The sequence below is a fragment of the Psittacula echo genome, assembly GCF_963264785.1.
Source record: "Psittacula echo genome assembly, chromosome: 2".
NCBI lineage: Eukaryota > Metazoa > Chordata > Aves > Psittaciformes > Psittacidae > Psittacula > Psittacula echo.
The window spans coordinates 45393179-45408903 of NC_137737.1; the positions used below are offsets into that span (position 1 = coordinate 45393179).

The 15725-nt window shown below is 44.3% G+C and overlaps 1 protein-coding gene across 7 annotated transcripts in view; it reads right to left on the reverse strand.

Annotated features, from left to right (window-relative positions):
• The window catches only part of NRP1 (neuropilin 1), a 116784-nt gene extending 102795 nt beyond the window's left edge, over nucleotides 1-13989 (reverse strand). For all 7 annotated transcript variants that reach the window (XM_080610188.1, XM_080610187.1, XM_080610190.1 and 4 more), the window contains exons 1-2: nucleotides 13520-13989; nucleotides 10056-10230 (exon numbers count right to left, since the gene is read on the reverse strand). In XM_080610188.1, the coding sequence (XP_080466314.1) occupies nucleotides 10056-10230; nucleotides 13520-13586 (242 nt within the window). In that variant the 5' untranslated portion in view covers nucleotides 13587-13989. The remainder of the gene's footprint in view (nucleotides 1-10055; nucleotides 10231-13519) is intronic.
• Nucleotides 13990-15725: the final 1736 nt, after the last annotated feature.

The following is a 15725-nucleotide window of genomic DNA, read 5'->3' on the forward strand; positions in this document are numbered from 1 at the left end:
ATCAGTATCAGTAGGCTTCAGAAAACAAAGATTCAAGTCTCCAGTACAACAGGTACAGTTAATTAAAAAGGGTAAAAATCTGCAAAGTAAAAATGTAATAGCCAGTACAAGAAGTCTAATTGCCCAGGAAATGTGAGACTGGCTCATGGAAGTAAGTTTTAAGTTTAGTTTGGGAGGGACCTCTTTATGTGGGAAAGGCTGAAGAGCACTGGTTTCTTGAATAATGACATGCTATGAAGGGAAGAATGAGCACTATTAGCTGCAGTGTTCAAAAGTAATAAGGAGCTTGAAAATGGTGTCAGAGAAATGAGACAAAGAAGACTGTTGTGTTGTTTGAAGGCCATCATCTCGTATAGCAGTGGAGGATAAATGAAAATGGAAACCAGGAAGGAACATAATACGATATGTTTATGGTATTGGATGTTTGAGCTATGAGCAGGTGCAACACTATTGGCATCAGTGGAGCTGTCTTCACTGCTTCACAGCTCAGTGTGGTCCTGTATCTATTTTATATACCTATATTATATAGCATATGTGCTATTGAAACACAGCAGAAAACTTTGAAATGCATTAGTATGTGTACCTGGTCTAACTGTTTGCCATCCAAACCACAAGGAGATGAACCTAAATTGTCTGCTGCAAATGCATGTAAATAAGTTCTGGATTTAAGCCCAGATATGAATATAGAACTAGATATAGTTTATAGAATTGTGACACAAAGTCTCCGGGATTTTGTGGGAATGTCAAAAAATGCTCAGCTATCAAAACATTTGCCTGCCATGTTAATACACCTTATGCCTCTATCTGCAAAACAGATTATGGAGATGGCTGCGAAATAGAGAAAAAAAGAGCTTTTATTTAAGAGCTACCTTTGCATATTTTTCCAGACTTAACTAAAGCCATCCAAATGGAGCGACAGCCTAGGATTTCCTCTAAGAAGGGTTTTTAGCATAAGGGATGTAAGCCTCTCATTTTGCATCTGGCAAAGTGGAGTGATAGCTATGGAAATAGGCAGCATAGCCTACGTTTCTGCATGGTGATCAAGCTAAAGCTTTTCTAAATTGCTGATCTGCTTCCCTTGTTACAGATGAATACATTGGGGAAAGTCAGTAGAAGTTGTCTGGCTTAATGACAGATTGGCACAAGATCCTACAGCAAGACAAACTTTGATTCTCACCCACGTACTTACCAACTCAACCCAAAGCTTCACTATTATGAGCTAAGATTCTGGAGAATGAATGATAACTTATTTATGGTGATTTATGAATTGAGGGGACAAAAAAGAATGAAGCTGATTTTCCTACTCTATTGTAAATTACTCTGCAAGCATCTGAAATACATTGTTATAAAAAGTACTTATTAATTTGTGTAGTGCCATAAATGTAAGTCCTAACTATTAGCCCTGCACAAGTGAGTCTGTTGCTTTAATTGACTTCAGTGGGACTGTTTATGTGAATGATCAAAACTTTGGCTGTGAGGGTGCATTTCTCAAAGTCTGAGGCAGAATAATCACATGGGTGTGAACAGACCTCTCTATCCTTCTTTAGGTTACCAACTTCCAATTTCAAAAGGGTTGTGAAAAAGAAAAAGAAAAAGGACTCTCTGTGTCTTCTTTTCCAACATGAAAAGCAGTACAGCATGGCCCCAGCACAGGGCTGAGATGCAATGGCAGTGAGTACCCCCACCCGCAGTGGGGTGCTCCAACCCTTTCCCACCCCACAGGTCTCATGGGCTGTGTCTTTCATGAGGGCATGGAGCAGCCCACAGTGCAAACATGCAACGGAGCCCAAGCTGCTGGAAATATAAGGAAGGCATTAACCCAGGCTCTCATTCAGTGGGAGGCTCGGTCTGTCTCTGTTTAGGGGAAGCATGGGGCATGTGGCCACTGCAGCTCTACATCAGCATGGAAGGCAGCAGATAACTGCCCAGTTTCTCCTGTACAACAGCTGGTTATTGTGCTTTGGGGATGTGCATAGTTTCTTCTGGAAGAAATCATCATGTCAAATGGGTGTCTCTTTCACATATGGAGATATTTTCTCAATGGTCCTTTTGAGCCATTTAAATTCTTCATTTTATAGCATTACGTAAAATACTTGTAATGCTATTAACATGCAAGATGAGTCTAAATATGCACAATACTTTCCTGTTTCAATGAACTGTTATAAAGCTCAGGCAGTTCAGAACCAGCTTTGTCTATCACAGAGTTTCACAGTACCTTACATGTGGGAAACAACCAGAAATGTTATTTTTTGAGGTTACGTTTCTAAAAACCTTTGATACTGCCCATAAAAATCAATTTCCTCCATGGAAGTTTAGGCCTTGGGTAGGGGGTTACTCTCACATTTTTGTGAATTCCTACAGAAAAGCAAATGACCTATGCTCCCAAGAAGTTGGCAGGTGACTTATTAAACTTCTCTCAAATCTCCTTCAGGAAGTTCATTAAAACTCTATTTGGAAATAGCCAGGTGCTTGCTTCCCACAGTGCAAGAAGGAAATCTGTCACCCTGTTTAAAAAATTGTTTGGTTACTTGGGATAAAGAAATAATCATTATACCAAGCTGTGTGGTTTTGTGATGGAAAACTGTGGCTTGGTGAGAAAAGTGCCAAGGTCAATGCAATGAAAGACCCACAGTGAACTCAGACCTGATTTCAGAAGTCAGTGGTGGATGGAGGCCAGGAGAACAAAGTCTTTTCTGTGGTTCACTTGAAAACATTTTCTAAGATTCTGGATAAACATAACACTCTAGCTTGAGAGAGTTTTTAGCTTGAAAAAAATATCATTAGAAAATATTTTTATATGTTTTATGAGGACCACTAAGGCTGACAAAATTGCCTTATTTGACGCTAAATCCTGACCTAAATACTATGGCCAAGTCAACTAACAGGAAAATAGTAGGGCTAAGCCTTTTTCATTCTTTATTCTGCCAAACCACTGCCTCTTGCAATCAGGATTGATTACAAACACCCAATTAAGAGGCATTTGGAACATGATCTGAACACTAATCCTGTCTCTTTTTTCTCTTTATACCTAATTATCAGCCTTAAGATGGGTATTAGTGCTTTACTGGGTAGATTTACTTTAGGAACTTCTAAATAAACTAAGAAATCTATACTATCTACATAAATGTGTCTATATATGCATGGTCTTGAAGATGTGCATGTAACATTTATGCCTGTATCCAAATAGTCCTGTGTGATATGTAAGTCTAGACACACATATGTGAGACCATGTATATCTTGTTTTCAGACATAATTTCATTCTTTGGAAATACTACAAAAGAAAATAATTGAGTTGGGTTTACATCAGCGTGTATAAAACCCTCTATATTCTAATTATCAAATTATGATCCAATGTTACAGCTTGCAATAAGATATAATTAAAAACCTAATTTTCAGCAACACATAGTTTTTTTGTTTAATTACATTAGCACAGCAGGGGTGTGTGTGGAAAGGACAGCACCGTGGGGTTGACTGAAAACATATTGAGAGTTTCATGGGGCTAATGCCAACCACCATGGGTTTCAGTTTAGAAGGGACTCAGCCCTCTGTTCTGAATTTGTGTCTCTCTGTCCACAGAAAGATTGAAGGATAGGCTTATGAGAATCCATATTTGACCCTCAATATTTTTCCTGTCTGAAGGGCATCTGGTTGTAACACATCAAGACAGAATTCTGCCCACAGTTAACTTAACTGTCTGGATTAACAGAAACACCTGCATATGATTGTTATTGCAATTTTAACGCGCTACTGTACAGAGATCCAAGTCAAGACTCTACTTTGCCAGGGAATGCACCATACACAGAGGGCAATGAATGGCCATGAATGCTGGCCAGAACAGACTCCCTAGCTGTGATCAGGCAGTTTGGTCATGGTTTCCCTAATACCTCTTCCTGAGAAAACTCAAACTCAAACCACTACTCTAAAAGAAAGAATTGTTAAAACAGTTTGACAATAGAGACTTTCGCTAGTTAAGTGCTTGGATGAACAACAAAAGAATTGGCTTATTACACCGTGTAATCAGAAAAACAATATAATTTCCAACTTATTTCAACTCTTCTTTAATCTCTAAAGCACAATAAAATAGCAGCATTATCTTCAGATACTTGCGTCTGATACTTGTGTGCGAATACATGATGAATCCCGTAGCAAAGAACACATACTTGTAAATACTTTTATGATCCAGAACGCTTAAGTTAAGGAAAAAGTTGTGGGTTTTCTGTTTTGTTTGAGTGTGTGTATATGTGTGTGTGTGTAGGAGAGGTAACACGCTCCATGTCTACTGCAACAAGTGTTTTCTACTTCCCTGATCCTACCCAGGTCGTGGGCTGATTCCTTTCCTTGACAAGGTTTACTGTAACCTTCCAGAAGGTATCAAATAGCAGTGGTCACTGTCAGGGCTGCCTGGAATCTAGCAGCATACTCTCTGAGAAAGCCTTTCGTGTGCTTCATGTAAATCAGAGAAATGCCCTTGAAGTGCACCCAGAAACATGAGATATCACATGGTCCCCAAATCCACTGCAATGACTCATCCTTTAAACTATGCCAAAAATATTTGTTTCTTGTTTTGGGGACAGAATGGAGGATGATCCTTTCATCCCTTTAGTACTCCCAAATAGTCATTAACCCCAAACAGCTTCTGAAGGACATATTTTTGAGGGAGACAGTGAGGTGGAGGTGCCTCTCCTTCAGCCCAGGTACAGCCTTCCCAGCAGGCTGGTGCTGGACCCCACGTACCACTCATGGCTGTGTCAGGCCTGGCTTCATGCCTTTGCCAGGCTCCTGTAGTGAAGTATGCAGTGGGGTGGCTCAAGGTGTGTGGGCTGGGCAATCGAGTTAGTTAAATGAGAGCAAACAGCTGCCCTCAGCAGTTAACATTCCCACCTCTCCTGGGTACCTCGTACCCAGGCAACCCACTAAAAGCCCAATGCTGATGCTTAGAGGAGCAGGGCTTGGCCATCAAAACCGTATTTGAAAGCTGAGAGGCCTTGGCTTCTTCAGACATTTCTGCTCAGCTAAAGGCAAATATTGCCTCACAGGCCTGCTCCTTTGAATCTGCTCCTTTGCTAGCTCTGCTGCTTACCTTGTATTGTCAGCTGCAGGCATCTCACTACCTATCGAGCTCAACAGTGGTGGAGGGACAGGGAATTCGGAAGCTCTCACTGACGTTTACCATCAAAATGACTGATACAGTCATAAACCCTTCCTCACAGCCTTAAAGAATAACAGGAGGCAACTCTGGAAGCACAGGGCAAAATCCCCATTGCTTCCAACAACATTGGGGCTGGACCCTCCATTACATCTGAGATGCCCTTGGTGCAGTTTGTGGGAGCAGTTCAGGACTGGTAAGCCTGAAGCCAGGCTATAGCTGCACCTCTGGGCAGTCAGAAAGCATCTACCATGTGTGCAGCCTTTGACAGGACCCTTCTGACAGGCAAGGCTTGACATACAGCTCAGTAATGTCCTTTACAGGCAGTTCTCCTCTAGACAGGGAGAAAAGACACATGCACCCTTACCTCCATTGGCTCAAACCAAAGGGCTCAAACTGCCCCTGAGCAAGAGAAAATCGAGGCACAAGGTCTACACAAAGCAGCTGTCACCGCATGGAAGAATAAGAACCAGGATTCAGACAAAAGCAAATGAAATCTTAAACTTTGCAGAAACTAAAGAAAGGCTTGCCTTGCTTCTGTTTACTTTACCAGCCTCAGTTTGTTATACCTACAGATTTATAGCATAAACCCATTGATATTATTTAGAAATAAAATGGATGGATCACTTTCTAACATCATTAGGGTCTATATTCCATGGGGCTACAGTTTAATTCTGTAGGTTTGGACAGGTATGATTTCTTCCTTACTCTGGGATCTGAAGATTTGTTTTCTTCTGTATAAACAATCATAGGTATTTTTTGATCCATACTCTACAACTGACTGCAATTTCTATACAGCTCTAGTCTCATCATTTTAACTAATCCCTAGTAAATGCAATATAAAGAATAATTATCTATGATATTTCTCCTTCTACAACTTGAATGTTTCCAAAATGGGTGATTTTTCCATTCCAGGTGATTTGACAGCATTGTCGTATATACTCTACAATTGTTAAGCAAGGATGATATTTACTCTCTACATCTATAAATGATGGACAATAAACCAATTGTGCTGTGTGGTGTATCTGTAAAAACCCTGTAAAACAATATAGTCAAGTCTGGCAACAAAGTCAATAATTTGTCAGTAAAGAAATCAGTATTGGTCTTTCTCTACTCAGCCCTCCACCTTTCTTAAGCCCTTTTCTTGTGAAGCTTCACATTCATTTTCTTAATGTTTTTAACCTAGTGTCTGTGAAATTTTTATTGCTCCCTAGATAATGACATCTGATCTGAATGTAACTACACACCTCTTTGCTCAGCAACATTTGTCACAAACCATTATAAATTATCATGCTGATAGTGTGCATTGCTGGGAAACCGGAAAAGTTCCATAAATTCAAAGTACTGTATCAGTGACATTCGTGTTTATTATCTCGGTATAAAGTTTTACTAGATTCAAGATGGCTACATTTACACATTAGGATACTTCAGCAACACAAGACTTGTACAGCTTGTGCTAAGTGCTGAAAAGCATTTACCACATGCAGCAAACACTGGAGCATTTTAACTAATACGTCGCCATATGTTTTGTCTCTTCTATTCGTTTTAACCATGTTCCTGACTCAAAAAATGCATGGCTATTACTGGGGCTTGCTTGAGAAAAGACAAAACAGCAAACAGGAATTATTTTTCTCTTAAAGTACAAACATTATTTCTGTTTCTTGGCCTCCTGAAGAGGATGCAGAGCAGTCATCAAAGTTAAAAGTTAAAAAGAGACTATGTATTTTTTCATTATGTATGTCCTTGATAACAATCTGTGGTTGACATGACTGTATACTTCCCGTCGAGACCCAGTATTTCCATTATGCTGGTTCAGTATTTCTGGCTAGATAGTTTTTTTATGAGCTGAACCTAGCTTGTGTGAACATATTTTTAATTATTTGCGTATCTTTATTCTTCAAAACTGTGTAAGTTGAGACCTTTGGAATAGCTCCAGAGAAACAGGAATTTTTACCATGTTTGCTTGAAATTTAAAACAACTCAAATGGTTCTGATTGTCAGAAAATCATACATATATGAATTTTATTAGCAGTCATTTGAGAAATACTTATTCATTAAAGCATAGCATAATAAGTAGGTAAATCAAGGGCATATTTTTAAAATTAATTCCAAACCCTAACATACAAAGAGACTAACTGGGAACAGCTTCAGTACAGCTAATGCTCAAATTTGCTGCTTTTCATTCTCCTCAGAGAACCAACCTTTCACCAGTTTTACATTTCAATACACCTACCCCTCTATACAGAATAACATTTTTTAAAGTTAGATAAGGCTGCTTGATTTTCTTGTTGGCACGACAGAACAAGAAGGTAACCTTTCCAAAGTCACATAGTTTCCCTCCCTAGGCTCAGGGGATCCTTGTTATTAATGTTGTTTTCAACGCTAACTAAGGTCCAAGATGCAATGAACAGCATTATAAAGAAGATTTTGGGAGTTATGCCAGCAAGCTAATCTTCTCCTCCAGTCTACTCTAATTGTACAGGGCATTTTTTGTTCCCAGACATGAATTCCCCTATCTCTCTTTTTCTATCTGCATTTCATATTTAAGTGCTTATTAATTTCCAGTGCTAAACCTTTCAATAAACCAGAGTGTAACCTAAATTGCACATTTCTAGATTTCAGACTGAGTTGCTAATAACTAAGTATATTAGAAATTCTGACTGTACTAAGCTGAAAAATCAAAAAATCTTGTGATAGGTTTTATTGCATTAATCTCCTGTTGTATCCAATATTTGTTAGGAGGAATGTGAATTTTGTAAGTAAACACCGAAATTTCAAACCACAGAGATGGCTGACACATTCCTGTTGCTGAAATCATTTTCTGTTATTCTGGTCCTAAGATTTTTGACACAAATACAATCCCTCCCAAGTTAAAAAGAGTAATTCAATGTAAGTGAAGTAGCAACTGAGTAATTTAGCATAATCTAGAAGATCAGTATTTCAGTATAGACCAAATAACAGTGAAGTCATCACCACTGCTCACTGCAAAGACAGTGCAAACAACCCTGTTTAGAGACTCCCTTCTACTTGCTACTATCTCATTACTGCACTGGGTCCCCTTTCAGAGGAAGAAATAATGCAGGGAGGAACAGTGGACAATGAATATTGAGAAGGGAGCAACGGAGGGAGGGAGTCAATCCCTTCCCTGGACCCAGTTCAGCTCAGTCTAGCACTGTTTAGCACAACACTATGCCACAAAGATTACTTGTTCCTCAAATAATTGTACGCTCTACACCATTTCACTGCTGTCAAAGACCACGTTGGTTTTACAGCGTTGGAAAAACATGTATTCTAGCAAGGAACAAAAAGGACTTGACACTGAAACATCCTTGATTCAATTTCCTAATCTCTATCTAAGAGACAAGGAGAGACAGACAAACATTTTAAAGCATTAGGACTGTCCCACAGAATGAAAGCAAAACCTGTATCAAGAAGACACAAGGAAGTGAATCACTGCCTAAGCATGACAAATTAAAAATTAAAGAACGGGAAGCCAGCGTGTGAACATATGGTGTGAATATGAGCTGTGGCTCCAACACCACAGTAAAACCTCATTTTAATGAAGAGTCAGTTTAGTTTTATGAGCATAGGGTTTTCCTGCAATATCACTCAACTGTGATACTGAAATGCTGATATAGAAGAGATTATAAAAACAAACGAAACAACTAAGCACCATACTGCATCATTAAAGAATTTCATTTTTAAGGAAAATCAATAACTGTGATCTAAGTAATCAATTTATTAGATAATAGGAACAGAGACGTGCCTAGTAAAAATGAAGTGCTTGAGTGCAGTTGCCCTCTTTCTCTAAGGCCAACACTCTAACCTTATGGTTTGTTACAACCACTCCTGATGATGCTGAGCATCACTTTACAAGACCAAATCCTGTAAAATCCCAAGTACTCCCATGAAATGCCAAACACCAATGGCTATTGAGTTTAATCTTTCTGACATGCAGAGAAAACCCTGACTGGTAGCATTAGTGAACAATAACTCTCTCTTGCAGTTGTCAGAAGGGGATGAGAAATCCATGATACTCAAGAAATTTTTAAATAATGAATCACTAAAATATTTTCTTCATGAAACCAGTGGCTAAATTTAGAGGGCATGTTGAAGAGGGCAATGACCTGACCATGTGTTGCCTTGTGCAAGCTATGCTATGTGGTTTACAGATTTGGGGAAAAGTGGAGAACAGCTTCTGGGAGGCTCTCACTCCCCTTCTTACTCCTGGTCAAAGGGAATAGAAGCAGAGGGGAGCAAAGGGAGCCTCAGCGATCCCCTTCCTCCTCTCAGAGCACTACTGTAGAGCAGGAGGAGGGGGGAAAAGAGCTACTGGCTATAAATCAGCAGCAAAGGGAGAAAGGGGGAAATATGACTATTAGTCCTGCAGTCTACTGCCCCTTAATGAGAGTAAATGCCAGACTGACTCTGCATTTAGAGGATTTGGCAATTTATAAATTGCCTGTTTCTGCTATAGGGTATTTGTAGCGGTGGAGATTCAAAATGAAAGGGAACTATTTTTAAAAAAATTCTGGAGGCTTACTCAAAAGAGCAAGCAGGCCAGCAAACACAGAATGAATCGCACCCCCATAACGTGCGTCACCGCCGTCATCCACCCGCATGCCCATCAGGCAGACAGGATTCAAATATACTTTATAAAGCTCAAGAAGTTGCAAAGATCTTTTCAACACACACATCTCCACCCCCCCAGCCAAACCCCCCTCCCCGCCCCGCAGGATGCTGAGCGCCTCCTGCGTCCTCCCACAGCAACAGCTGCCAGCAGCCTCTGGGCAGCGGCGGGGAGCGGCCGCGGGCGAGGCGCGGAGCCCCGCGGATCCCCGAGCGGCGGCGGCAACGTCGGGCCGGCAGGTGGCGCCGTAGCGCTCCGCAGCGCGGCGCCCGCACTTACTTGCAGTCGCGGTCCTCCAGGTCGAAGTGGGGGTTGAAATTGATCATGATCCTCTGGTAGGGCTCCGGGGCCTGGATCAGCCACTCGCATTTTTGGCTGGGGTGGTAGGACTGGGGATAGCCGGGAGACGTGAGGTACCCGGGGTTGACAATTTTGATCGTGTCGCCGCACTTATCTGCGGGGGAAAGCAAACAGATTGGCTATTCTCAGTTCCCTCCGGCAGGCACCTGGTTCCAGCCTGCAGCAGCGAACCAGCCAACCGCTGTGGCAGTGCTGGCGGATGCTGCAGCCTTCTTCAAGCAAACTTTTGCTGCATCCTTCTGCTTTTAGCACAAAGGTGTCCCTGCTACATATTACCGCCAGGAAGAGGCCTGCCTCTCAGTGCCCATCGTGTCCAGCAGCTGGACAGACAGCAAGTAGCAGAAGATACTCCATTTCTAAACAGCATTCTTTCAAAAAGCCTCCTGCCCCTAGCTAACAGTGCCCCTTACAGTGTTAAAACCTTGCATCCTCACAACAGCGTTAATGTTGGCTCAGAAGGGTATCTGAGACACAATTATCTCTAAATATTATAATCTTCTGAAGTATGAAGTTTTAAGGAAAGCTGGGAGGAGAGCTAAAAGGATGCTATTTGACCCCCTGCCCAGCTATGAGATAAGCCTGGTCTGTGTCACTGACCACTAGGATTGCCTTGGTGGATCCAATCTCATTTGCAGCAGATCCTCCCTTTGTTTTATCAGTCCATAAATCTAAGCAGGTTGAAACTATCTGTGCTCTTCAAACCCAGGGTAACAGAGAACAAAGTGGTTTTAGTGAAGCAGAAATCATCCACTATGTTTTTCTTCAAGGAAGTTTGTTCATGCTTGGAGACTGCATCAAAGTAATGGAGCAGAACAACATCCTTTTCTCTTCCCTCCCTCCCCCCAACAACAACAAAGATCTATTTTTAATAGCTAAAGAGTTGCAAAAGTTTCCAGAATCACCAAGTGGGACTGTGAAATGTGGTATGCTGCATCTTGCTCCTTTGGCCGGCACTGTCAGAGTTGCATTTTAAGGTTTACAGGAAAAATAAAAAGGGACAAGAAATCCAGCCTACACGGTCACTCACTTCACTGTCCAGTGCAGGTTTGTGTTACGACTTTTTTACTACTATGGATTTCTTTCTATAGACCTTCAGGGAGAAAAAACTTTCTCCAGACATTGATCATTTAATTTTGAGCAATAAAATATAACAGTAAACTGCAGACAGGAAGAAATGTCCACACTAAAAAGAAAGGCTGTATATCACTACGTCCCAATAGTAGTACACACAGGCTGCAGTGCTGTATCTAATAACATTCCCTGTGAGAGTAAAATGGCATGCTTTGCTCTCAGCATGAATTTATAAGTGTACAGTATTTTATTGTAGGAAAAACAGGTCAAATGGAAATGAATGAGGAAATGCACATCAAAAATGCATAAAGCTACACCCTTTATAGAAATTATTTGCCATAAATTAGGAGGCAAGAGAATGATACATACTCAGCTGTACAGTCAAAACCCAGATATTGCTAAGCATGTTGCTGGGAAAGGCTATCTTATTACTTATTTCTGCCTTGCCTTTGCAAAAAGGGCTGTTTTTCTCTGACCAGAACAAAAGGTGTTGCAACTCAAAGCCCAAAGGCTGTCAGTGGTGATCTTGCTAATCCGTTGTCTGGGGCTTTCAGAGAATCTTGCCTTTTCCTCCCTGTGTAAGCACACTCAGAAAGTGATCCCATATCATTAAGCCCACTCCAGCCCTGCAAACAACATGGCAGAGTCTGGCATCTGTTAAATGCTTGAAATAAAGCAGTGCTGCTTCCAGTCACTTGACAGAGTCACTTCAGAGGACGCTGAGGTGGACTCACTACCACCAGCACTCCTTAATCTGTGACTTCTGGGAAAGTGACAGTGTAATAAGATAATACGGTCTGCTAGACTCCCTGGCTCTGCGCAATCTCTCTCACACTTGATTAAGAAGAGCAGTTTCTAATGACTTTGGACCATTAGTTCTAAATAGGGGTAATGAATTAATGTAGCGGACACTAGTACTGCATGCGGGTGAAGGTGGCATTAGTAGGTCTGGTAGGTTTCAGAGGAGGTTAATGTCCTTGGTGACTCCAGCAGGGCCATACATTAACTGCTAACAGTGAAGGTTTCTGCTCAGCAGCCCACCCTATGCCCTTTCTTTTACTGGGGAGAAATGATCAACAAGAGCAGCGGGTGGCCCACTCCCACCCCTCAGAGGGTGCAGGACTAGGGGCAGTCCTGGTTTATGTGGGAGCCACATGTGGGGCTTGGGGATGAGCAAAGTGCACCTCTCGAAGCATCCCTAAGCCGGGCTTGGCACACTCCTCTAGCGCCTTCGCTCCTGCGCCACAGCACTGGAGGAGGCAGCTCGTCCTGATTAAATTAAGCTGCCTCCTCAAAACATATTGGGAAGGAGATTAACTTCCATCATAAAACATGCAATTTTAATACTCTCTCTTCCACGACACTCCACTTGCGGTCCCTTATTAAAACAATATACCAGTGTAAGTGGAGGGTGCTCTCTTGTTTTAATTACTTTGATTGAAAACCCAGTCAGGCAAAAGTAAATATTTGATAATTACTTAATAATAATTGCTCAGGATTTGTCGGGGAGGGAAAACTCACATGATCTGTTTCATGTGTGAGAGCTAAACGTCAAGCAGTCCCACAATTAGATCATCTTTAAAAATGCATCATGCAGTGAAATATGCACAGTGCCCTGGCATTGTTCAGGGAGGAGGAGCGTGCTGCTTTTAATTAGTTGTGTTTTCTAGGACTGCCTGATAGTAAACTAGCTACATCAGTCATTTGCTAAGGGATTACTTCTCTTGGAAGGGAGTCTTGAGCCTTCACAGTGAAGCTCAGCTTCTCTCTTGGCAGTGTACAAGTTGCATGTAAACTGCAGACTTAGGGAAGGGGTAGCGTAGAGAGCTCTGCATTTAAAGACTACCCGCAGGTACACGCACAGCTCATAAAAGGCACAATAATCTGAAATTTTAAGCTTTGGAAAAAAGAAAGGGCGGAGGGCGGGGGGGGGGGGGGGGGGGAGCCTTCCCTTTAAAGTGTTCCTTATCTTTCAAATATCGAAGGCGAGACTTATTTAATTGCCTATGGGAGGAAACATTATTAAGAAAATTGGCTGTCCTGATGTAGCGAGAGAGAGCAGCCTGCTTTATGCCACTACCGAAAAGAACAGAAAATAAAGTCGGAAGGCGCTGCCGGGCGGGCGATCCTGGGGCGAGGGCCGCGCTGTTGCCACCCAGGGTGGAAAGTTCCCCCCGCCGGGCCCGGGCCGGTGCCGGTGCCTGTGCCATGCCAGCCCCCTCCGTACCCGCTGCCCGACCCCAGAGGCAGCCCCGACCCCAGCCTTGCAGCTGCCTGCCCAAGCTGAGACCAGACGTTCCCGTGACACTCACCGCTTCGCAGAGCCCTGGCGAGGGTGAAGGTGAGGGCTGCACAGTGCAGGAGAAGTCCCCAATCCATTTTCCCTTCCGACAGCAGGGAAAGGAGGCAGAAAAATAAAAAATGAAAAAAAAAAAAAAAAAAAGAAAAAAAGAAAAAAAAGAAAAAGCCTTCCACGCACAACTCTTCCTAGGTCTTAAATCCTCCGGCCCGAGTCAGGAGCAGAAGGCACGGCCCGCAAGGGCAGTCCCGGGGGCAAGGCAGGCTGGCTTCTTTCTGCGCCTCAAGTCGCCCGCATCCTGTCATTTAGCTCCGGCTCCCTCTCCCTTTCCCCACACTTGTTCCTTCTCCAGGCGCCGCTGCCCCTGCCATTCCCAGCGAGACTAGAAAGCCAAATGAAAACGAGGGGGAAAACAAAAAACACCCAACGAAAACCAACAAACACACAAACAAGACAGACAAAAATCCTCGCGGCTGCTGGCACCTCGGGAGCGCTCTGCCGGGGCGGGCTCCGGGAGACGGGGCGGGAGTGCTCTGCGAGAGGAGATAAGGAAGGGAAGCGGCCGTGAGCGTGGACCAGCCGGCCGCTGGAGTTTGGCAAACTGCGTCCCCCCGCCTACCCCGCTCTCCCGCGGGGACGGCAGCCGCGGAGCGGCGGTGACGGGCAGTGCCCGGCGGTGCCCGGCACCCCGCACTCACCTGCCCCGGCGAGAGGCGAGCGAGCGCGCTGCCACCGCAGGGACTCCTGGCCGGACGGGGAAGGGAGAAGCACCCAGACAGCTCCCGCTAGCAGCCTGAGGAAAAGGAGCGCAACTCAGCGGCAATAAGAGAGGCCGAGGAGCCGCCGTCTCCCAAGCCCCAGTCCCCTCCCCCTCCACGCCCTCCTCCTTCTCCTCCTCCTCCTCCTCAGCCCCCCAAGACATCGGCAGCGCGGAAGAACCAACAAACAAACACGGCGATCCGCAGCCCTGACACCCAGCCGAGGCGGGGCTGGCTAGGGGGCAGTCGGAGGGGGGAACGGGTGGGGAGAGGCAGCGTCCCCCGCCACGGCAGGTAGAGCCGATCCGGGCGGAGGCACCCACCTGCGCCCCGCAGCGCCCGCGCAGCCGTCCCGGCTCCGCAGGCTGAACCGCACACATGCACCGTGCCCGTGTCCCGGCCTGTTCGCTCCCGTCCACTCCCGGCTCTTCCACAACCATTCTCTTTTTTGTTTAGTGGGAATATGCAGTCAAGCCCCATGCGTGTCCCTCGGAGTCCCAGCTATCCCCCAGTGGGACACCACCATCCCCTGTGATCCCAGGGACTGCTGGCTGTGCTGGTGTGGGCTGTGAGAATGCCCTGTGGAGACATCCCCAGGTGGCAGGTCACCCGGACCCACTGCCCTTGTTCACTTTGTATTTTTGCAACTCTGGGGCACCTTCCTGAACCCTCTCCTTCCAGACCCTCTTCCTACCACCCTTCTTACCCAGTCTGTCTGTCATTCCTGCCCTCTCAGCTTCCCTTGTGGCTTTGCCACCCAGTCTGTCTGCCTCTCATGAAGCCTCTTCAGGGGTTGAGGAGCTGCTGGGGTCCCCCTGGGCCAGCTCTGCTCTCCATGGAGGCTATGTAGCATGAAATCCCTACTGGGGAGTGTGTGTCTTCTGAACAGTTCCCCCTACCCCCTTTTTCTGGCACCAGGGGACAGGCACAAAGCAAAGACACAGTGAGCTCTGAATCCTTCTTTTTGGCTGAACGGTGTGATGCTCACCAGCTACGGGGCCTGTCCTTTCTTTGCCCCATTGCCCTGCAATACCAGCTATCCTTGTACCCAGAAGTGATTACCCAGATGAACCCAACTGCTTCTTTTATGTGGAGGGCTTTGAGCTCCCTTTGTGTGGAGAAAATCCAGTCACTGGGATAGGAGTTAGAAGAAGAGCTCAAAGGCTGAAAGCTGAAACACTGTGTTAAATGGTCCCCAAAGATGGGTCTGAGCTAGGAAAATGACCTGCAGCCAACAGTGGATGTCAGCCACTCTCATCTCCCAGAGCAGAGTTTGAAAACAATTTGTTTCTGGTGCATAGCAAGGAAAACACTGTTAATGCTTTATCAGGAAAAAGGCCTGTTGGAGCACATGCTCCACAAGGAATCTCTCTGAAGGATGCAGAGGGAAAAGAGTTTGGCTTTGCTGGGTACAGGGTCATCCTCCAAGTGTAGCCACAGCAGTAAATCCCTGTCCACTCT